The sequence below is a fragment of the Rhinichthys klamathensis genome, unplaced genomic scaffold, assembly GCF_029890125.1.
Source record: "Rhinichthys klamathensis goyatoka isolate OS25496 unplaced genomic scaffold, OSU_Roscu_1.1 h1tg000352l_1, whole genome shotgun sequence".
NCBI lineage: Eukaryota > Metazoa > Chordata > Actinopteri > Cypriniformes > Leuciscidae > Rhinichthys > Rhinichthys klamathensis.
Genome location: NW_026606863.1, coordinates 636,700 through 660,237, shown reverse-complemented (window position 1 = coordinate 660,237; position 23,538 = coordinate 636,700). Strand labels below are relative to the sequence as shown.

Genomic DNA, 23,538 nt, shown 5'->3' with positions numbered 1-23,538 from the left:
TTGCACAGATGGACGAACACGCAGAGAGATCTCAGGACTGGTGGGAACATACAACACGATCTCATGAAAGTGAATATAGCACGAATTTTATTTCTCGTGCCATTTATAGGCTACGACAAAAATAGTTTTTCCTTGCATATGCTACGCATTGTAAACGTGCGTATTAAACGCCATAAAGTGCGTATCATGCACGAAAAAACTATTTTTGGCATAAATGGCACGTGAAAAAAAATATTGTGCAATATAGGCACTTTCATGGGATTGTGGCGGGCTTTAACGAGGAGCAGTGGGTCCGAAATGTTAGGATGAGCAAGCCAACCTTTGATATGTTGTGTCTGTCAACGTGTGTCCACATTCCTCTCCTATGACGACACAATGTTTCGTCGGGCCATCCGTCCATCCGCAGATGCGCGTCTGGGTTTCTCTCGTCATTAAACCGCGGAGACGTAGCCTAATGCCTCAGAAAATCCGATCTGCCTGTTTACATGACAGTCGCATTGGCACATATCTGATTTACATCTGATTTATTTCCACATATGAACGAGGCCTGAAACCGATCTCGAAATATCCGAATGCATGCGTTTTTTTTCTGTTTACACTGTCATAGAACACATCCGATCTGTGTCGCATATGAGCAAAAAATCGGAATTGGGTCACATTTCACTGACAGTGTAAACGAGGCCTAAGTGTAGTGCCTATTAGAATGGTTTGCACTAAAGGAAAGAAACCCAATACTATTACGTTTTTTCTTTGTTAAAGTCTTTGCAGCTAGTGTACTTGAATTGTATTTATCTGCAACATTATGTTGTATAATTACAGTTTTGCACAATAAATGTTCTCAAAACTACATACAACGTTTCTTTCTTTCTTTATAAAAAAAATAAATACATTTAGCAGTTTGGCTTTCCTTAGGGTCTATGTAACCTGTTCTGAAATGGTTCTATTATAATTTATATATCGCAATATGGATTTTAGGCCATATCCCCCATCCCTAAACTATATAATGAAAAAAATAGTATATTCGAAACATACCCTGTGACTGAAATGATTCAGACTCTTATTTACAGTCAGTGTTTTCCAAGCGGCCACTACGGATCATAATTTCCCAAAGTCCTTGCGACCCAAGAGCTGGACTTCTCAATAAAAGCACTGATACAGTGTCACTGGATACTCAGTGGGGAAAAAAAACAGCCTTTTACAGGAATGGGTTGTGTTTCGTGTCAGAGTCACACTAATAAACTCCACAAAACATGAATAAAACAGCAGCGCTGTGATCAGGGGACTGATGATATTAATGTAAACGCATTAGATTCACAGACACATTAGGTTACATTGGATTCTCAAGCATCGAAGCACAAAGATTCATTATGAATAATCTAATTTAATTAACGCATACACGTTCAGGGTATATGCAGGAATCTTGAAGTTAATTTTAATACCTTTTCAAGACTTTTTCAAGACCTTCTCAATATTTTTTAATACCTCACCGCCACTTCAAGCTGTAACCATTTACATCAGTGATACTTTTAACTTAACAGTTTTAGTTTGTGATAAAGACCACTCTGATTAAAAAAAAAAAATCAAATAGGCTGGTATAGTAAATCAAAGCAAAGTTTATTAAAAAACAAAACAAAACTTTGCTCCACCCTCAACAACAATCATGCTGACATGGGACTCAAACTGTTGGACAGCTAATTCAGAAAAAAATTAGGGATGCACCGAAATGAAAATTCTTGGCCGAAACCGAAAACCGAAAAAGAGGAACCCAAGGCCGAAAAAACGAAAACCGAAACACCGAAAGAAATTATGCCAATTATAAGTACCATTGCATTTATGGTTATGACTGTGTACAAACTTTACTAAAATCAAGGCATTGTAATTGCATAAATTAACATTTTCAAAGAATAAATAAATTACAAATTATGCAAATATTTATTTAGCACAATGCACAGTATAAAATAAAATTCAAACTAAAATGTTTAACTTGACCCCACTCATGTGTACATTAAATAATAATCTGCTGGCCTGCAGAAAGGTTTTAAAATGAAATGTTCTCTCATAAAAACAAAGCCGAGCACGAACTTCTCATCACACCAGCACAGTTTGCACGTCTAAATTAGTTGATTACATTTTAAAAATGAGCATACACTAGCATAAAAAGCCATTTTAATGGACAAAGGTCCATGTTTAATACAAATGTACACGAAACTTAATGAAATATGTTTAGTGAAATTTGAAAATATTTAAGAGAGCGTTAATTTAATACATATTCCTATACATATTTTGTTGTAATGTCACAAGTAATAATCTCAGGGTTTACTGGGTTTTACATGATTATTTTTCTATTGGTGGTGGTACTAAAAAATAAACATTGTCACGTGTTTATCTTTCTTCTTCTCACCGATTCCTGATGGTTAGAGGACAGTTACTTGAGTCGTCCCCTGTCGTTTCAAAGAATAGTAGCTACAACGGCGAACGCGTCAAGTATAAACTTATACTTAACTCGACCGTTTGGAGAGGTACGCGCGCTGTCTGTGGAGACTCGCGCTGCGGAGGCGGGCGAAAGTATAAACAAGGCTTCCGTCTCCTCGCGGGTTCAGATCATGTTCAGATATACTGAAATACGTTCACACCGCAGACATGTTGCTTCAGACAAGCACGTGCAGGTCGCGGTTTCTGTTTGCGTCATCACAACATTTCGGCCGTATTGTTTCGGTGATAAAAGTCTTTCGGCCGAAAACCGAAAATGCACTTTTGGGCTATTTTCGGCGGCCGAATATTCGGTTCATCCCTAGAAAAAATACTTTCAAAATTTAAGACTTTATAAAGCCGTGATAAGACTTTTTAATACTTTTTAAGGGTCTTAATTTTCCCAAAATTGATTTATCACCTTTTAATACTTTTCAAGACCCCGCGGATACCCTGACGTTATACATATTGCCAGTAAAGTTGTATTTTGAATTAAAGCACGTCAATGAATCTTATTAGCTTCTGTGAGGTTTGCAAATGCTAGGCAATTTTTTTTTTTTAAATTAGGCACTAGTAAAACTAGTTTGCTGGTGACTTTTTCAGGAACTGCAACATAAAACATGGTTTTAATCACTGTACTGATGATAATCCCACCACAACTAATGCAAGTGATATGTAAAACACATTAAAACGGGTTAAATCAAACAAACTCGAACACATTCTAACAGTGAATTTAGTGAATTCAACTTTATAAAGGATGCATTCATTTTATTTTTCGCCCCATCACTCAATTACAACTGAAGGACTATCAGGCTATCCTGTATTTTAATATTATTCATATCCTATTCTAGTATTTATTAATACTTTGAATTAGCTTTTATTTTTATATTTTTATTTTAAGTAATTTTGCCATGTGCTTTAATATTTTGATTAGCTTTTTAATATTACTTATCCTTATTTTTAGTCGTTTTAATACTTTCCTTTTTTTTTTTTACTTAGCAGTTAGTTTCCAAGCAACATTTCTAATTTTATTTTAGCTTTATTCCAATTAACAAAACCGATTATATTAATAGTTTTCGTTTAACAGCACCTGTAACAGTAATTTCACATGCACGTAATTTATGCTCAATACTGCATTTTGATATTGAAGAATGCAAAAGCACATCTTTTCTAAAAATGCACTTGTTTATTTCACAGCTCATTCTTTGGGTTAGAGTAATTTTAGCACTAATTCATTACTAGTTCATTAATATCCTAATGATTTTTGGCATAAAAAGAAAAATCTGTAATTTTGACCCATACAATGTATTGTTGGCTATTGCCACGAATATATCTGTGCGATTTATGACTGGTTTTGTGTTCCAGGGTCACATATTTGGAATTATTATGCATTAAAATAAAGTGAACTTGAATTTGTGTTAAAAAATCTACAGATAATGTAGACATTTGAGATGACCTGAGCATATTTGGGCTGTGGAAACAAATGCTGCTGAAACTGAACACAAAAATGTACATTTCCACAGCTCAGACACACAAGCTGCACGGAAGTCACACAGTTAGAGTAGGTACAGTTCAATCGAGTCGGTCGCAGAATACGTACAGTGGGTTTGCAGAAGTGTCATTTTTCTTCTGCTACTGCAAAGAGGTCAAAAAGCAAAAATGCAAAAAGCAGTTCTTGTTTTTGCTAGTAGTAACAGATCTGATGTTGAGGATAAGATCAAAACATTTGTAGTTAAAGCTGCATGTGCAACATACAATTTCTACTTAACCTCTAGTTTGCATGTACAGTAATACAGTAACGCATTACAAGTAATTTGAGTTATGTAATCAGATTACATTTTCAAGTAACTAGTAAAGTAGCACATTACTTTTAAATTACTTTTTCAAATAAGTAAAGCATGTTTTCCCATTTTTTGACTGACAGCTCTCCTGTCTCCATGTGGAGAGAAATCGTGAGAAAGTGCAGTGGTGTTGTGTGAACATGATGGTTTATTGTAGTTCTAGACTAAATGTGAGCATTTACTCATCTCACTTGCAAAAAACTGATTCAGTCAATGAATAAAAAACTGTGAAATGCAAACTCAGATTATTACGCAAACCTGCAATAATTACATATGTTAAAGTCCCCCTGTAGTCAATCATTTTATCCCTTAAAATTCATCTTTGATCAACAAAATGACATATTTAAATGTTTTTTTCCTTGAAAAAAAATCGTCATGCCTTAAAATATCTTGAATGCAAATCTTCACCCTTGCCTCATTTAGTATGCGTGGTTCTATGAATATGCAAATGAGCCCCGCCTCCACTCCCTCACTCAGCTCAGAGATCCACTGGTTGACGATCACACATTGATCTGATTGGTTACAAGGTTGTTTGTGACGTCAGAAACACCAGCGATTTCAAACCGTGTTTTTGAGACTGTCTTTGGTTCACTGCAGTTTTAAGCAGAAAATACTCAGCAATGCTGTCGACTTATGAATCTACACATAATTTGTCTTAAAGCATATTAAAAACACCACATAGACACATAAACAACATTAAAGGCTGGATTTTCACCACAGGGAGACTTTAAAGAATACTTATGAAGCAACGTCAGGTGTGAATTTGCATTTCACTTAGGCTTATTCATATAATTTTTGGTGTGAAAGTGCCTTTACATTTGCCAAAATAGAACTTTTTTTTTTTTTTTTGGTGTTGCTGTTGTTATTAAAAAACAAACAAGCAAGCCCAGTCCAGATGAGAAAAAAGTAACGCAAAAAGTAATGTAATTAGTTACTTTTTTCAAGGAGTAACGCAATATTATAATGCATGACTTTTAAAAGTAACTTTCCCCAACACTGAAACGTGATAATATTGTGATAAGTTGTGATAATATGTTGTGATAATATTTTTGTACTAACAAGAAGTATACGCACTCAGTGATCTGCAAAGGTTGGCGAAATTGTCCTTTTGAAGTTGATCAACTTCTCAAGCTCGATATATTTCTAAATCCAGTACATCTGTGCCATATGACCCGGTTCTTATAGAGCATGACTGTTGTGTAATGTTTTTTCCGGTCATTATAGTGACTGATCTAATTTGGTCTTTGCTTTTATGATGAGCATCATGAGGACAATTTCGAGTTCTACATTCCTCCGGGAACCAGGATGATAAAATGCAGAAGTGAGAATAACTCGGAGAAGCCTGTCAAACAGACATGTACGTGCACATTTACGTGACTTTCAGTGACTTGAAGATGTGCAGTATGAGGTACTACAGTAATACAGTGTGGGGTAGTTGTACCACAATCAGTTCCTCTGACCACAAGTGAGGCAGTGTGACATTACCTCATATAGCAAACTTGTAATGGTCAAATATATGTGACCCTGGACTACGAAACCAGTTATAAGCATATTTTTTAATTGAGATTTATATATCATTTGACAGCTGAATAAATAAGCTTTCCATTGATGTATGGTTTGTTATGATAGGACAATATTTAGCCGAGATACAACTATTAGAAATCTGAGGGTGCACAAAAAATCTAAATATTTAAAGTTATCCAATATGATTAATAAGTCCTCGATATTGCTGCATCCACTCACAAAAAAATATATATATTATAAAAATGTATATATTTACAGTAGGAAATTTACAAAATATCTTCATGAAACATGATCTGTACTTAATATCCTAATGATTTTTTGGCATTAAAAGAAAAATCTGTAATTTTGACCCATACAATGTATTGTTGGCTATTGCTACAAATATACACATGCGACTTATGACTGGTTTTGTGTTCCAGGGTCACATATTTGGAATTATTATGCATTAAAATAAAGCGAACTTGAATTTATGTTCAAAATCCTGCAGATAATGTAGACATTTGAGATGACCTGAGCATATTCGGACTGTGGAAACTAATCAAGTTATCAGCAAATGCTGCTGAAACTGAACACAAAAATGTACATACACTCTTAAAGACCTTCCAAAAAAGGGGGTTTCATAGCAATGCCATATTTTTTTAAGTGTGAAGAACATTAAAACAATAAAAGAACCTTTATTCAACTATAAAAACCTTTTGTGCAACGGAAAGATTCCATGAACGACGTTAAAAGTTCTTCATGGATCCATCAATCAAAGAACACTATTTTTTAAGAGTGTGATGTAAACATTGAGCCACCAATGAGCCAAGGACTTTCCTAAACAGATAGTTGACTAGTAAAAATGAGTTATCGTACAACATTTGCAACGTGCATCGATCACATCACAGCCAGTAAGACAGCGGTAGAAACATGACTCACCAGAGAGACTGAGAGAGAGATGAATTATTCAAGTGTTGAGTCAATTAACTATCCATCCACTGAGGAAAATGTGCAATCTGGCAGAAAGTGGGGCATCGGTGGAGAGGATAGACGTTTAAGGTTTCCAAAAGCAGAAACACAGGATGTTGAAACAAACGATTGCTTAAACGTGATTTAGAAATGCCTGTGACCCGGGACGCCATTCACTACCCCTCCTCCTCATTCATTTTTTAAAGTTAGACTTAGACATCAAACTTCTATTGATTCATTATAAACAATATAATGAGGAAAAACAATATAAAATTATAAAAGAATGACTGTTTTTCCATTCATTTTCTGTCTAATTTGTATAGGTGTGTAACAGTTTAAGTATTTTTTTTCTGGTCAACAATAATTGAATCTTTGATGACTGAATAAGTGCAATTCACCTTTATTCCAGAAGGAGGCAATGTCTGATACACACTGATGAAGTGATGTTTCACTCATCGTTACCGCAGGCAGAAAACAAAAGAATAGGAAGTATCATCAGCAAAACTTGAAATGGCTCAGTGATTTACTGAACGCAATCAAATATTAGTGTCTATTGTGGTGGATCTGTAGAAGAAGCTGTCAATGATCAAAATATTGATTTTGAAGATGTTGAAAATGAGAATATGTTTGAGATGAATGTGCTGGGAAATTAGCTCTGAAGAGGACAGTGATGATGGTATAAAACATCTGCTCAAACTGAATCCTTCCGAGCTTCAAAAGGTCACAAAATATGCTTTATTTTATTTTTCTGTAATTGTTACTCTAATATCGGGAGTCAGGAGAGTTTTATATTATCGCGACAGGTAGAGATCCATCTGTGTTAGATCCGGGTCGCTAAAGATTAGGGATGGGCATTTTTCAAAAATATTGCATTCGAATATTCGGGCTCATAAAAATCGAATATTCGAATATTCGTTTATTTAAATGACGTTTAACGAAAAAGACGTTATTTTTTAAGTTACATTTTTTTTCACGTTTTTGTCACCACTTCTGAACAAGCTTACAATTAGGCAATATACACAACAAGCTTACAATATATGTTAAAGTTTTCTTTAGTTGAAAACATTAAATAGTAGGCCTATGTGTAAACAAAAAATATAAAAAAACAAAAGCATTAATAAAAGCATGATTAAGCAGCGCGAACGGGAAAAAAAACGCCTAATAAAGAAGATTGCGCCAGATATCGTACAGAACGTACACACACACACGAGTCAGCATATGATTATCGTGTATATATTGTTTCACGTTTTTATTGAGAAAAACAATGTCCACATGCAGGGGCGCCGCCAGCAATTTATGCTCGAGTGAGAAAAGGCGCTTCGCTGACAGACGCTTCAGAGACACAAAGATAACGGTGTTCTAAGTTTCTAACAGCACTTTGTGTTTTCTGTTTTTAAACCGGTCTCCCTCAATGAAACTTAAAGGAAGTATATGTCTCAAAATAATTTTGCTATAAGATAAGTTATCTCGCATCACGCGGGGACGAGCTGCGCTTACCTGCAGTCGTGAATGCAGTGATGGACAGATATCTTTCCTCATTCGACTGTTTGGATTTCATGTGATTTCTCATTGTGTTGATGATATTATAACTCAGATTAATTAATTAATTCGATCAAAAGTTATTCCATTTAGTAAAATCATTTTCAAGTAATTCCAAACTTCGCGAGGCAGACGACAACATTATGTGATCAAATACACACAACTTGTTAATACACTCCACAGCGCCACCCAGTGCATTTAATTATAACTGCGAGTTAGTGCTTGGGATTTATCATGGATTCACTGCATTTACGGCCAGCAAAGCAATGTAGTAAAATTCGAATAGTATTTTATTTTTCGAATAATAATTACAGATCGAATATTCGAAAATTAGAATATTCGTGCACATCCCTACTAAAGATCCGGATATGGGTGAAACATTCATGCATTTAAACTCCCCCTATGGTGAAAATCAAGCTTTTAATGTTGTTTATGTGTCTATGTGGTGTTTTTAATATGCTTTAAGACAAACCATGTGTAGATTCATAAGTCGACAGCATTGCTGAGTATTTTCTGCTTAAAACTGCAGTGAACCAAAGACAGTCTCAAAAACACGGTTTGAAATCGCTGGTGTTTCTGACGTCACAAACGACCTTGTAACCAATCAGATCAACGTGTGATCGTCAACCAGTGGATCTCTGAGCTGAGTGAGGGAGTGGAGGCGGGGCTCATTTGCATATTTATAGAACCGCGTATACTAAATGAGACAAGGGTGTCGCATTACAAGCTATTTTAAGATATGAAGATTTTTTTCAAGTAAAAAAACGTTTAAACATGTCATTTTGGTGATCAAAGATGAGTTTTAATTAAGGGATACAATTATTGACTATAGAGGGACTCTAAGGGTTAAAGAATGAACTCTCATATTTATCACTGCAGATGTTGATTTAAAACACACGCGCAGAGCAATTCAGTTGCATGAGAGATACACTTCCAGGTTCTAACAAACTTCGAAAAAAAAGTTATGATTCTTTCAAGTCACAGCCTTAAATTTTTTGATCTAAAGAAGTCGCTGTGTCTAAACATTTGACTGGTGCCGTTTCAGAGAAAGATCTGATGAGATTGATCAGTTGATGCAAATATTAAGAACTCATGTTTCTGATTAACTCTGATGAACCGAGATGCTGGTGGAGTTTCACTGCCGCTCACACAACAGGACATGTGAACTTCCCAAAAGTCACGTCAACCACCCAAATGTTGCCAAAGTAAAGATCTAAAGTATTGGCCAGTCAGAATATCAGATTATCTCTGTAATCTCCACCCATTAACTCCAATCTGGATAAGTTTGTGTCCTAAAATAATTTTTTGCAACAACAAATAAATGTAGAGATGGTTGAACTGTTCATTTAAAGCTCAATAGGAAGAGTGTCATTTGTGACGACTGATTGACAGACTTGACAGGGAAACCTGATTAAACTACCAGAGACTTCTCAATCACAACTCGACAAACTTGCTACAAGAGAATACAAGTCATCAAACCCGTTATTTCATCAGGACTCTTCTTCACATTAACATAAAACACTCACATGAAACCTTTGAACCACTACAAATGAGAATGAATATGACGAACTCACCCATAATCAATCAATTCAGTGTGTAGAGAAAAAATACTCCTAAAGTGTACAAATTAAACGCTACTTGTATAGACATGAATAGCAACAAGAAGTGAGACCAGCAGGCATCCTGTCAGCAAACAACATCTCCGTTATCAAATCTCATCTTACAAACATCTCACGCAAACCACAACTGATTTAAAGCAACACTGAAATGTTGAAAGTCTCTTCCAATGAAATAACAGCCTGCAGTGCAATGCAAAAGTGTGTGGTTAGTGTAGCGCATCCAGTTAACGGATGACCTTTGCTTTTTCTCCAGCGTTCAGTTTAACCAACACATTCTGCCAACCGCATTTTATCAGCGCACTCAACATGGTTCAAGCCTGAGCTTTCACATCTAAAGGCATGTTCAAAATGCTGGGTTGTTTTAACCCAATTTTGGGTCAAATATGGACAAACACAGCCATTGGGTTACATTTTTAAATTACATTTTAACCCAATGTTTGAGTTTGTCCATATTTGACCCAAAATTGGGTTAAAACAACCCAGCATTTTTTAGAGTATATGACAAAAATAAAACAGGGAAGGCCACACCACAGCTATAACAATAACAGCACAATGTGGAAAACTACATAATTGCACAACATGCTCATAATAAACAGAACGTTTATTATAAACATAACTTATCTTCATCTCATACAAAATGTCTCAAACAGGGTGATTTTTGATGTTTCACACTGGAAATGAAAGCTCTCAGGTCAGGTCAAGTACATTGCATTGTGGGATACAGTATCTATTAGTGTGTTTTGGTTACACATATTGATAAACTGAGAGAAAATGCAAATGCGTGCATAATATATAGTACTAGGGCTGGACGATATGACCTAAAAATCAAAATCTCGATTAATTGAACATTTTACCTTGATTACAATTAATGCACTTTTCTTTTTTGCCGTCATAGTTCACTGACAAGGTTTGTACTGTAAATATGCTAGACTATTAAAGGTTGGATTTTTTTTTTTTAATGAAAGTGTGCATTTCTTATCTTTGTGATTTTATAATAATTGAAGGAAATGATTAGGATTCCGATTAATCTTCCAGTTCTATACAGTACATACTTTATACAGTACCAATAGTAAGTGTAGGTATACGAGTCTGCTATACGCATAGAGTTAATTTAGTTTTAGTATCCTAAATAATGCCAATTCCATCATACAAACATAAATGAGCAGTTTACCTGCTGATAATTGACAAATCAGTCAAAATCAACTGGATAAATAAACAGAAACAGCATCACAACACTTGAGTCACAGAAGGTTTACTAGTCATACGGTGTCACCGTTTAGCGTTGACAAGAACTGTCATGTAGTGAAACCACACGTCAGGAAACTGAAAGCGTAAAGCGCACAGCCACAAACACATGTGAACAGCAACACTCCCACTCGCTTACATAAACATCAAGACAAGAAGACCCTGTACAGTGGCTTATAGTGTGATGCGACTAGGGGTGTAACGATACACAAACCTGACGGTTCGGTTCGTCCCACGGTTTTGAGGTCTTGGTTCGGTTCGGTGCATTTCGGTGGGGTGGGGGGGTTTAGAAAGCTAAAATTGCTTTTATTTTTTATTAAACAGTGCTTTAATGAACAAATTGTGTCCTTGTCTTTAAATTAATTAAATTACAAGTAAACGTTTCTCAAGGATAACAAAATTATCTGCTAATGCTGTAAACTACAGCCCTTACTTGCACATTACTATAACATTAAAGCTTAACAACAGAGCCTAGACTTTAAGCCTAAATGATATAATAATAATCAACACTCAAATAACAAATTGTATGAAAACATGTAAACTGCACATAAGGCAATTTTTGCATTAACATGTTTTTACTCTAATTTGTTATTGTTATATAATAATTTACACAGTTGCTGTTATTTTCATGACAACTATTTTAAACATACATTAAATAATCAAGATATCATAAACAGGTTAAGTAAAATATAATATATAGGCTAATATATAGCATTTATTTAGTGAAAGAGTTAGCAAACCAGCAAGCTGTGGACACTGAATGACTGAGGTAAATATAAAGCTATGTGAAAAACTAAGCGTTTTATTGACGTATTTCCGCTGTTGAAACACTGATTGAGTGTTTACACGAGTTATGATGCCTTTCAGTAAGTATACTGTATCTTTCAACATACCTTCGGGTGTCCATTCATGTTTATTCTGTAACTGAGGAAGAGATGATCGCGCTCCGCGCTGCCGCATGCATACAGTGATATCTGTCACGCCACATCTAAGAGCGCCAAAACGGCATTTCTTGTTTGCATTTCGTGATCAAATAGACATAATTTGAAAGATTACACCTTGCTTATTATCAAAAGTAACAAAACACTGAGCTTATTGCGATTATATGTGGTTAAAGACCCACTCATATGATCGGAGTGGGACTTTAAAGGTGGTTAGGCAACAGCCCTGTATTCGTTGTGTACACATAACACATGAGGTGCAATGAGCCGGGGCTGGGCGGGGCCGCAGGGGGCGGGGCGTGTTCGGTTCGCCATGAGAGTATCGCGATACGTATCGTGGGTGGTGTATCGCGGTTTTTCGGTTCGGTTCAAATATCGTTACACCCCTAGATGCGACCCGATGACAACGCAGTGCTGAAGTGCCAACTAGCCTCTCCCTATGGAAGATCCCTATCCCACTCTACAGATACAGCGTTGTGGAAATTTCAGTTCGCGTACCTACCCCGAAGTGATAAAATAAAATAAAATTCTGTATCAAAATTTATAGGCAAGACAAGTAGTTTGTTTAGGCATGGTTGGTAGGGAATTACAAACCTGCGCACATATATTCAAACGCACAACTATAATCAATTCTTAATGCGCATCAGCGTCTATCACAGGTTCTTCGCGTTTAAAGTCTGTTTAGAGAGAACGGTGTCGTCTTAGCGGCCCCTAATTTAATAACAAATGATCATTTCGATGGAAGTGAATCAATCAAAACTTACTTCAGCTGGAAATAACATTATTCAAGAACCGCTATAAAACCAAACCAATCTCTGTTACCTTAAATTATATGTTTATCTCTGTAAAGCTGCTTTGAAACAATCTACGTTGTTAAAAGCGCTATATAAATGAGGATGACTTGACTTGAAGGCGGGAACATCTGTGTTTCTGAACAATGGTACCTTGCAGAACACCCAAAACCTTCAGAAATTACAACTATAACAGGGCTCGAATTTCGGCGCGGGATTGCGGGTATTGCGCATAATTCTAATCATTCCCGCAGGTCTCCCATTTATAATGCGGGAAATTCCCACAATCATAATCCACACAGATTATAAAATCAAATCATTCTTTTAACAACTATCTTCCAGACGCAATTTCACAAACAGCGTGAGTGTTCAGCGGTGCCGCGTCTTCTGTCTCTTTTCTCAAAATGTGTTGCGCAAGGCAGGCATCAAGCGCTGCGGCGATAAAACACACTCGCGTTTAGGAGTCGGGACTCGGGACTCGGGACCATAGACTGTAAGGTCGGGACATGACGGAATATTCACTTGCACAATCGGGCCAGCAGTGCATCGTGACTGAAGTTTACCATTTGCACGTCTTTTTAAGTCTTACCAGTTTAAACATTCAAGCGATTTTAAACTAATCAGTGCTCGCGCTCTCTGAGAGATTATTTTCTATGTGCACATTCATAGAAAATCCGCCTCAAAAACAGCTGGCCAGTAACAAAAGTTATTTTTCGCGGATTATATTGCTTTAACACGCAAAATTTTCAATTTCGGTCTTCGTGAGTATACTCTAAACATAGTCGCTTTTGTCTTTACACTCTAAAAAATGATGGGTTGTTTCAACCCAAATTTGGGTCAAATATGGACAAACCCAAATGTTGGGTTAAAAATGTAATTTAAAATTTTAACCCAACTTTCACTTTCAACTGTAAATTTTTTAATTACATTTTTAACCCAACATTTGGGTTTGTCCATATTTGACCCAAATTTGGGTTGAAACATAGCATAAAACGCATGCCAGTATAATGAACACAGGATCCGTGTACTAGCTCTTAAAGTGACGGCAGCCATATGTGTCTGTCATTCATTTTGTTGTCAAAACAACAAAAGATAGCTTTAAGTTAAAGGAATCAGGATTAATAGCCTATGTATTTAATTTATTCAGGACTAAAATACTACCCAGTGTTATTTTCCATTTGATTACTTTATTCAGTTTCTGTATATGAATACTAGTGTTAGACAAAAACTTTTCTCTTTATTTGTCTTTATTTGTATCTTTATTCTATTGTATTTATTTGTGCTACTTTTTTCAATTTAATTAAACAATTTAAATCAAGCTTCCTTGTGTTGTGTAAATTTACAACCCCATTGTAAAAATGCAATGAGCGCAAACATTTAGGCAAGATAAATGTAATATTTTTGTTTGGAAAAAATGCTTTTCCCTTTCTCCCCCTCAAAAAAAAAAAATCCCCCCCATGAGAATCATCTAAGGGGGGATTTCCCCTCCATTTTCCAAAACGAAATTCAGGCCCTGTATAACCTGCAGAAATTATTACACCCAAAACCTACATCAGAACATAAAGACTCTTCCTCGGATGTCTCATGTTGAAGTTCAGGGTTCAGTAAAGAGAAAGTCTGTAAAAACAAACAATCTCAAAAAGACGGGTCAATCTGGACGTGTTTTAGCTGCTGTGAATCAGCCTAAATGCACTGATGTCTCTCAGACTGTCTAGTCGGATCATTTTCTGACACTTTGCTTGTGCATCTTATGCTAAAAACCACACCTGAATTCACAGGTAGTTCTGCATCAGACGCCCCGACTAGCAAAGTACAGGAGAATCCAACCAGCAGTCAATATAATCCGAAATATTCGTGGCCGACGCTCCATGACAGCTGCTGTCAACAGATACGCATACGCAAATATGATTAAGAAGTGCTTAAGCAGGATACCTCCGCAAGCATTGAAGTAATTATGAAAGTAATATCTACGTGTTTTCTTGCTGTGTGATGTTAAAAAGCTTATGACTGCATCAACAAATATATACCATCCACTGTAGTACCATGTTTTATTTCTCTCTGTTGTACGTTTCTTTGGATAAAAGCATTTTATGCAAGTGTTTTTTGGACATCTACCATGCTTACACCATAGAAATATTTTTAATTATCATGGAATACCAATGGTCTTTCGTTCATCTTCGGAACACAAATGAAGATATTTTTTAAGAATATCTGAGCGATTTCTGTCTCTCCATTGACAGCTACGCAACTACCACTTTGCTCGCTTGACGTGCAAGAACCAATGAGGTTCATTCTCGTGTAACGCAGCACGTTTGAGCTTCAGAAAGAACCAATGAGGTTCATTCTCGTGTTACGCAGCACGTTTGAGCTTCACAAGAACCAATGAGGTTCATTCTCGTGTTACGCAGCACGTTTGAGCTTCACAAGAACCAATGAGGTTCATTCTCGTGTTACCAAGCACGTTTGAGCTTCAGAAAGAACCAATGAGGTTCATTCTCGTGTTACGCAGCACGTTTGAGCTTCAGAAAGAACCAATGAGGTTCATTCTCGTGTTACGCAGCACGTTTGAGCTTCACAAGAACCAATGAGGTTCATTCTCGTGTTACGCAGCACGTTTGAGCTTCACAAGAACCAATGAGGTTCATTCTCGTGTTACGCAGCACGTTTGAGCTTCACAAGAACCAATGAGGTTCATTCTCTTGTTACGCAGCACGTTTGAGCTTCAGCAAGAACCAATGAGGTTCATTCTCGTGTTACGCAGCATGTTTGAGCTTCACAAGAACCAATGAGGTTCATTCTCGTGTTACGCAGCACGTTTGAGCTTCAGCAAGAACCAATGAGGTTCATTCTCGTGTTACGCAGCATGTTTGAGCTTCACAAGAACCAATGAGGTTCATTCTCGTGTTACGCAGCACGTTTGAGCTTCAGAAAGAACCAATGAGGTTCATTCTCGTGTAACGCAGCACGTTTGAGCTTCAGAAAGAACCAATGAGGTTCATTCTCGTGTTACGCATCACGTTTGAGCTTCAGAAAGAACCAATGAGGTTCATTCTCGTGTTACGCAGCACGTTTGAGCTTCAGAAAGAACCAATGAGGTTCATTCTCGTGTTACGCAGCACGTTTGAGCTTCAGAAAGAACCAATGAGGTTCATTCTCGTGTTACGCAGCACGTTTGAGCTTCAGAAAGAACCAATGAGGTTCATTCTCGTGTTACGCATCACGTTTGAGCTTCAGAAAGAACCAATGAGGTTCATTCTCGTGTTACGCAGCACGTTTGAGCTTCAGAAAGAACCAATGAGGTTCATTCTCGTGTTACGCAGCACGTTTGAGCTTCAGAAAGAACCAATGAGGTTCATTCTCGTGTTACGCAGCACGTTTGAGCTTCAGAAAGAACCAATGAGGTTCATTCTCGTGTAACGCAGCACGTTTGAGCTTCAGAAAGAACCAATGAGGTTCATTCTCGTGTTACGCAGCACGTTTGAGCTTCAGAAAGAACCAATGAGGTTCATTCTCGTGTTACGCAGCACGTTTGAGCTTCAGAAAGAACCAATGAGGTTCATTCTCGTGTTACGCAGCACGTTTGAGCTTCAGAAAGAACCAATGAGGTTCATTCTCGTGTTACGCAGCACGTTTGAGCTTCAGAAAGAACCAATTAGGTTCATTCTCGTGTTACGCAGCACGTTTGAGTTTCAGAAAGAACCAATGAGGTTCATTCTCGTGTTACGCAGCACGTTTGAGCTTCAGAAAGAACCAATGAGGTTCATTCTCGTGTTACGCAGCACGTTTGAGCTTCAGAAAGAACCATTAGCCGCGTTTCCACTGCCGGGCCAGGGCCGGGCCGTGCTAGTGCGTGCCAGGGCCAGTCGCGTTTCCACTGTCACTTCCGGGGCTTGATCGGGGCTTACTCGGGGCCAACGGCCAGGATTTCTGGCCCGTCGAATACCTTGGGCCAAAGCGGGCCAGCTCGGGCTAGAGGAGTGGTTACGAACAGAGGCGGGGATTACCTGAGTCGAGAGACAGGAGCGCCGAATGATTCTGTCAGCTCAGCATTAAAGACTTTTAAAATAATTTAATTCACTTTCATGTTTTAATGCCTTCTGTTTGTGATCCGATGTGGATTCTGATCACCGTATAAGGTAGAAATATTTATACGCGATGCAAAAGACTATGCGCGCTAACCATTACCATAGTAAGCATAGTAAACGCTTGAAGATACGCATAGTAAAAAAACATGGTGAACGCTTGAAGAAGTCAGACCAATCATAAAGGCTATCACAATCATGTTTTTATTTTATCTGTCAGTAGCCTACATATACTAGTAGTCTCTTTATACCGGACTATCTACTTTTTTTCGGGAGCTTCCTGTTTCTCTGACTGAAAATATATCTGTAGCTACTGGGAGTCGAGACTGTGCTAACGCTCCTCAGGTCGTATTTTTGGTGGCATATAACATTATTTGTAGAAATTATCATTGTTTCTAAATGTGATATGTCCTGTAACTACCAATAAACAGAAACAGCCTCGACTGAATAATGTAAGTGTGTCCTCTTTCTTTTGTGAAATAGACCTAACGTTAACGGTCATTTATTTCTGTGTGACTAATGTGCAATTTTGACATAAATTAATTCATTATGATCAATGTATCACTTTTTATTGTAAACCTGTGGTAAAACATCGATGCTTGGGTTTTAAATATTCAAGTAAACAACAAAAATGCCAGCAAACGGCCGCTTTTATCATGTTTGTTTTGCGATGCACGCTGTTTCCAGTGATTTCTTTCTGATTAGTTTTCTGATAAAACTTCCATTTGTTGGTGAAATGATGGGTTAGTGTGACGTTGTTCCAGAGAGGCGTGTTGCGGGCGTGTTTTAGTGACGCGCTGTGGAGCTTCTGGCCCGACAGTGGAAACGCAGGCCAGGTGCTACTGGCCCGAGGCTATTAGCCCGGCACGGCCCGTTTAAAGCCCTGGCCTAGCACTGGCCCGACCGTGGAAACGCGGCTAATGAGGTTCATTCTCGTGTTACGCAGCACGTTTGAGCTTCAGAAAGAACCAATGAGGTTCATTCTCGTGTTACGCAGCACGTTTGAGCTTCAGAAAGAACCAATGAGGTTCATTCTCGTGTTACGCAGCACGTTTGAGCTTCAGCAAGAACCAATGAGGTTCATTCTCGTGTTACGCAGCACGTTTGAGCTTCAGAAAGAACCAATGAGGTTCATTCTCGTGTTACGCAGCACGTTTGAGCTTCAGAAAGAACCAATGAGGTTCATTCTCGTGTTACGCAGCACGTTTGAGCTTCAGAAAGAACCAATGAGGTTCATTCTCGTGTTACGCAGCACGTTTGAGCTTCAGATAGAACCAATGAGGTTCATTCTCGTGTTACGCAGCACGTTTGAGTTTCAGAAAGAACCAATGAGGTTCATTCTCATGTTACGCAGCACGTTTGAGCTTCAGAAAGAACCAATGAGGTTCATTCTCGTGTTACGCAGCACGTTTGAGCTTCAGAAAGAACCAATGAGGTTCATTCTCATGTTACGCAGCACGTTTGAGCTTCAGAAAGAACCAATGAGGTTCATTCTCGTGTTACGCAGCACGTTTGAGCTTCAGAAAGAACCAATGAGGTTCATTCTTGTGTTACGCAGCACGTTTGAGCTTCAGAAAGAACCAATGAGGTTCATTCTCGTGTTACGCAGCACGTTTGAGCTTCAGAAAGAACCAATGAGGTTCATTCTCGTGTTACGCAGCACGTTTGAGCTTCAGAAAGAACCAATGAGGGTCATTCTTGTGTTACGCAGCACGTTTGAGTTTCAGAAAGAACCAATGAGGTTCATTCTCGTGTTACGCAGCACGTTTGAGCTTCAGAAGAACCAATGAGGTTCATTATCGTGATAGGCTTCCGCTAAAGGTTTGCTCTCGAGCATCAAGCAGGTTCGTTTGAGCTTCCGTTTATGTCCGCTGATCAAAGTTTATATGTGAATAAAAGCCTAAATTCAATCTGTTGATCATATAAAGTGATAGTCTCCTCAGAAAATTTGGACTAAACCACTCTATACATTTTGATTTGTTTTACGATCTTTTTATGAACTTTTTGAAGGATCAAAATGGTAGTTGCTTAGATGTCAGATGAACGAAAGTCTTACGGGTTTGGAACTACATGAGGATGAGTAATAAATAACAGAATTTTCGTTTACGAAAATTATAACAAACTAAATATTTTCCAAGTAATATTTTACACATATTCATAATATACATTGTTATAGTAGAAATTGGGTCTTTAAACATTAAAATATATAGGCTAGCTGTCTTTTAAATTTTGGTTTGGGGTCCCTCGAATGATGATGATCATATTATTTGTGTGGCATCTAAAATATTGAAAACCCTGCATTAAACCACACTGTAGTAGCATCACAGTGCTTCTTTTAAATGGATGGATAGTTGTTTTCTAAAAACAATAATTCAAGATATTTTAAAAAAAATCCACTGGAAATGTCTGTCTAATACACCCTAGCCACCACAAAGCTTTGAAACTTCAAACCTCTGTTTGAACTGCATAACTTTCAGACTTAAATGCTTTGTCAAGCAAGTATTTTACAAGCCCCACAAACAACGTTTGTCAATCTACTAGCGCTCACCTGTAGATCTGCGCCCTGTGAACGGCAGTCCATGTAGTTGTCCCAGGCCTGGGACAGATCAGCCAGGTGTGAGCTGGCCATGTCCAGGTGAGCGCCACCGGCTCCGGTTCATCCACAGCAGCGACAGAACAGAAGCTCTAAAATCCCGCGGGTAAATTCGAACTGCATGCGCGGGAACGACGTATCATTTCATTAGGGTTCCATCCAGATTAAGAGATGTAAAGTCCGTTAAATCCGTTACTACCTACAGAGATGAAATAGAACTTTTAAATGTACGACTGGCGCGAATTAAGCTCTGCACTGCACCATTCATCAGCAAATTACAGTTCGCATTCAATGACGTAAAAAGTACGTTATTCCTGTCAGTTTATTACATCTAGCTGACAGTTGCTGTCAAGTTACAGTACAAGCAGACAAATGAAGCAGTAATATTAGAGTACACTGTTTTCTGTTGAATACAAGTTGGGACTTATATTAGCTTCGGTGTCAACATTAGCGTGAATTAACCAGTACAAAATACATTAACCAGAACAAATAAAGATTGTTTGGTTCGTATCTGCAGACAGGAACTCATGTTTGCGTGGATCTGGATCATTTCACGCAACAGCAGACGCAGAATATCCCGCAGCACAGCTTAGGCTAACACTCATTGATTTACTTCTTTCTATTATGAGGTTGCACAATTCCAACCAGCCATTTTAATCACTGTAGCCGTATTATTCATCTGAACGTAACGTTTAAGACGTGTTAAATACAATTAAGTTACAATTTACGTACCTCGTCTCCGGTCTTCCTTCTAACATATACACAAGCAATTTAGAAGACAAAAAAATGACATGCAAAACAGGACAGGAAATTACGCCCACAAAACAGAATCCTAAGTGGACATTGGTTGAATAGACGCTAACATCCTGACAATCAAATCTGCGGCCTCTGAGGACGCTCCCTCTCACCAGTCATTCTGATGACGCCAATCGTGTCCCCCCTGAGGGGGCGGGGCTTACAAGCGTGCGTCTCTTGTTCCCGTTGTGGGCGGGGCTGACGTGATGACGCAATTGAGCAGTGTCTCAATAATGTTCGCCAATCACAGGGCATCAGGGCATCTTCATTTTCCTCTTTATTGTCTGAATAAGAGGATGTTTGCGGGAGTGTTTTAAAAGCCCGAAGCAGTTCATTATTTAGACGTATTTTAAGTATGATCTCTGATCAGATTTAAGTCACTTTTCCATGATGTCACTATTCTTTTGTACAGATTCATTCATTATTTAAGTGTTCGAGTCAGACATTTCCCTTATAGTACTAGCTATAGCACCATAATACACACTTTAACTATCCATAACATAAATGTCTAATATTATGAATTGTATGTGCATGTATTTAATCTTATAATTAAAAATATTTGTATTAGTGCCATCAAATCGATTGATCGCATCAAACATAATAGTTTATGTGTGTGTGTGTGTGTGTGTACTGTGTATGTGTATATATATATATATATATACTTACACACACATATTATATAAACAAACACACACACACACACATATATATACACACACACACACATATATATATATATATATATATATATATACTGTATATATAGAGATGTGATTAATCGATTTGACAGCACTAGTTTGTATACACTTAAATGCATCACTATTAATTTTTTCATCTCAAAATGTTTTTGTTTATTTTTCAGACTTTTCATTATTACTTCCATTATGATAACAGAAAGGGAGTTTGAGAACACAATGCTTGTTTCTTTTTCTATTTTTAAATGGTGTCCAATATATTTAATCACTTCTACTCATTTACTTCTATTACATTTCCAGTTATCATAAATCAGCTGAAATTCATGATTTTTTCAGTGGCGACAACACTTGATAACATGACGTATGATGATATGACGTAATTAATGATCTGAACAGTCAGACAGAGATAAGAAAAGAATAACCAGAATATTAATGGTTTGCTAAGATATTTTGATCTGATTTTTAGGCTGCTGTTGCCCTCTGCTGGTCATTCCAGTGCAAAAGTGCTTTATTTACCTCTATTTACCTTCTGAGACTCATTATCACACTCAGCATGAGAGTTTGGACAATGAGTGTGAGTAAAACAAAAGCAGTTTTAATTAGTAAACAAGCACTTGAACAATATATAAAAATATGACAAGGCTAAATAAACAAAATATGATTTTATTGAACAGTTGTATGTGTAAACATGTATTTATGTCAGGTTATGTCACAATTGTCTCATTATTTGTTTAGAAAGGATACTCTCAGTATCGGGGTAATAATGTTAGTTGTTAGAGATATTCACAATGACCTAATTAGCATGTATTTGCTCTTTAAAGCACCATGAGCATATTTAAGGCAAGGATGCATTTCAAAATGTTTAATAGAAAGTGTGGCTTCATTGCATGTTTCAGTGGATCATGACGGACGGCGCTTCACACCAGATTCAGATGAAGGGTCGTGTGACTGAATCTTCTTCAGTTCGTGCCGAGTTACAGTTGCTCCACACACCCCAGTCCGACAGCGTTGTCGGGACATCTGCATGATCGGCCAGCAGGGGTCGCCAGACATAAGTGTGTGCAGCCGCCGTTATTGGTCGAGCAGTAGTTTTGACCTGATGGGGAACATTGACCATCTCATGTCAGTCAAGTCAAGTCAAAAAATATGGTTGAAGGACAATCAGGTTTGTAGTCATTGAGAGACACTGAATGTGGTCAGTATGGTAAAATTCTTGTAATAACAGTTTGTTTATTTTTGTATTTGGATTATTGATGGTGTGTTTATTATGGTTTTGGGGGGTTTGGTATATTTGGTTTATATATATTTTATTTTATTATTATTATTTCTTTTTTTTTTCAATGCCCAGGGACTGCAGATAGGAATTAGCTTTTAGCTAAATCTGGTACAGTACATATTAGGGCTGGGAATCGCTGGCTACTTCACAATACGATACGATATGCGATACATTGTTCACGATACCGATAATATCACGATATGGCGATACTGCGATAATCGATATATTATCAGTAATAACTCACAATATCATGTTTTAAGAAATTTTTTTTTTTTAATTAGGAAAATTAATCTCCATTTATTTTTTTGGATGAAACACAATAACAAAAACAACTTGTGTCTTATCAGTTGCAACAAAACAGTCACAGACACTATTTTAGTGTAACATTGCTGCAATCAGTAGTAATAAAAATGTTTACGCCGGGGTGTGTCGGCTTCGAGCCAGCACCAACCACGGCTTTCTCACAGAGCTCGAGAGAGCGAGAGACTTGCGTGTGTGCCTCATGAAAGCTAGTCAAATCCAGTCAACTCGGATAATGAATAGAGCGTTTTATAACGGCTTTTAAGATCGATACTTGGCAAAAGCGCATCGAGAATCGATCGCGGGAGTAAATATCGTGAGATATCGCCATATCGATATTTTGGCGCACCCCTAGTACATATATTGTGCATTGTCCCTGTTAAATAAATAAATAATTAAATAATAAAAATAAGTCAAGTCACCTTCATTTATATAGCGCTTTTACCAATATAGATTGTTTTAAAGCTGCTTTACAGTGATAATAGGAAATTAAAGTAACAGAGATTGTTTTGGCTTTACAGCAGCTCTAGAATAAAGTTATTGTCCAGCTAAAGTTAGTTTTGATTGATTCACTTCCATCGCAAAGATCATTAGTTATTAACTTAGAGGCCTCTTAATGCGCTCCGACCTGTTCATTTGCACAACAACAGTGTTTGGCGACTCGAACGCAAACTTCGAAACAGGTTCCAAGGTACAAGCGATGAAAAATGGTGAAAAACGTTATCATCTCCGCGCAAACTTCAAAAACGTGAATCTGTGAAAACGCTGACGGCGTGCACGTGTGTATTACGTGTTGTTTAGTCTATAGGAATGCGCGTTTGAATATATATGTGCACAGGCGTGTAGTCTTTCTTTACAGATTGACCTCAACAAATTGCAC

At 37.5% G+C, this 23,538-nt stretch overlaps 2 protein-coding genes across 3 annotated transcripts in view; both read right to left on the bottom strand.

Moving 5' to 3' along the window:
* The window catches only part of lyst (lysosomal trafficking regulator), a 167,023-nt gene extending 146,608 nt beyond the window's left edge, over positions 1 to 20,415 (bottom strand). For both annotated transcript variants that reach the window (XM_056232662.1, XM_056232663.1), the window contains exons 1-2: positions 20,325 to 20,415; positions 19,548 to 19,791 (exon numbers count right to left, since the gene is read on the bottom strand). In XM_056232662.1, the coding sequence (XP_056088637.1) occupies positions 19,548 to 19,628 (81 nt within the window). In that variant the 5' untranslated portion in view covers positions 19,629 to 19,791; positions 20,325 to 20,415. The remainder of the gene's footprint in view (positions 1 to 19,547; positions 19,792 to 20,324) is intronic.
* Positions 20,416 to 21,729: 1,314 nt separating this feature from the next.
* nid1a (nidogen 1a) overlaps positions 21,730 to 23,538 on the bottom strand; it is a 59,905-nt gene continuing 58,096 nt past the window's right edge. Inside the window, exon 20 of the mRNA XM_056232665.1 lies at positions 21,730 to 22,178. Coding sequence (XP_056088640.1) covers positions 22,057 to 22,178 — 122 coding nt within the window. The 3' untranslated portion in view covers positions 21,730 to 22,056. The remainder of the gene's footprint in view (positions 22,179 to 23,538) is intronic.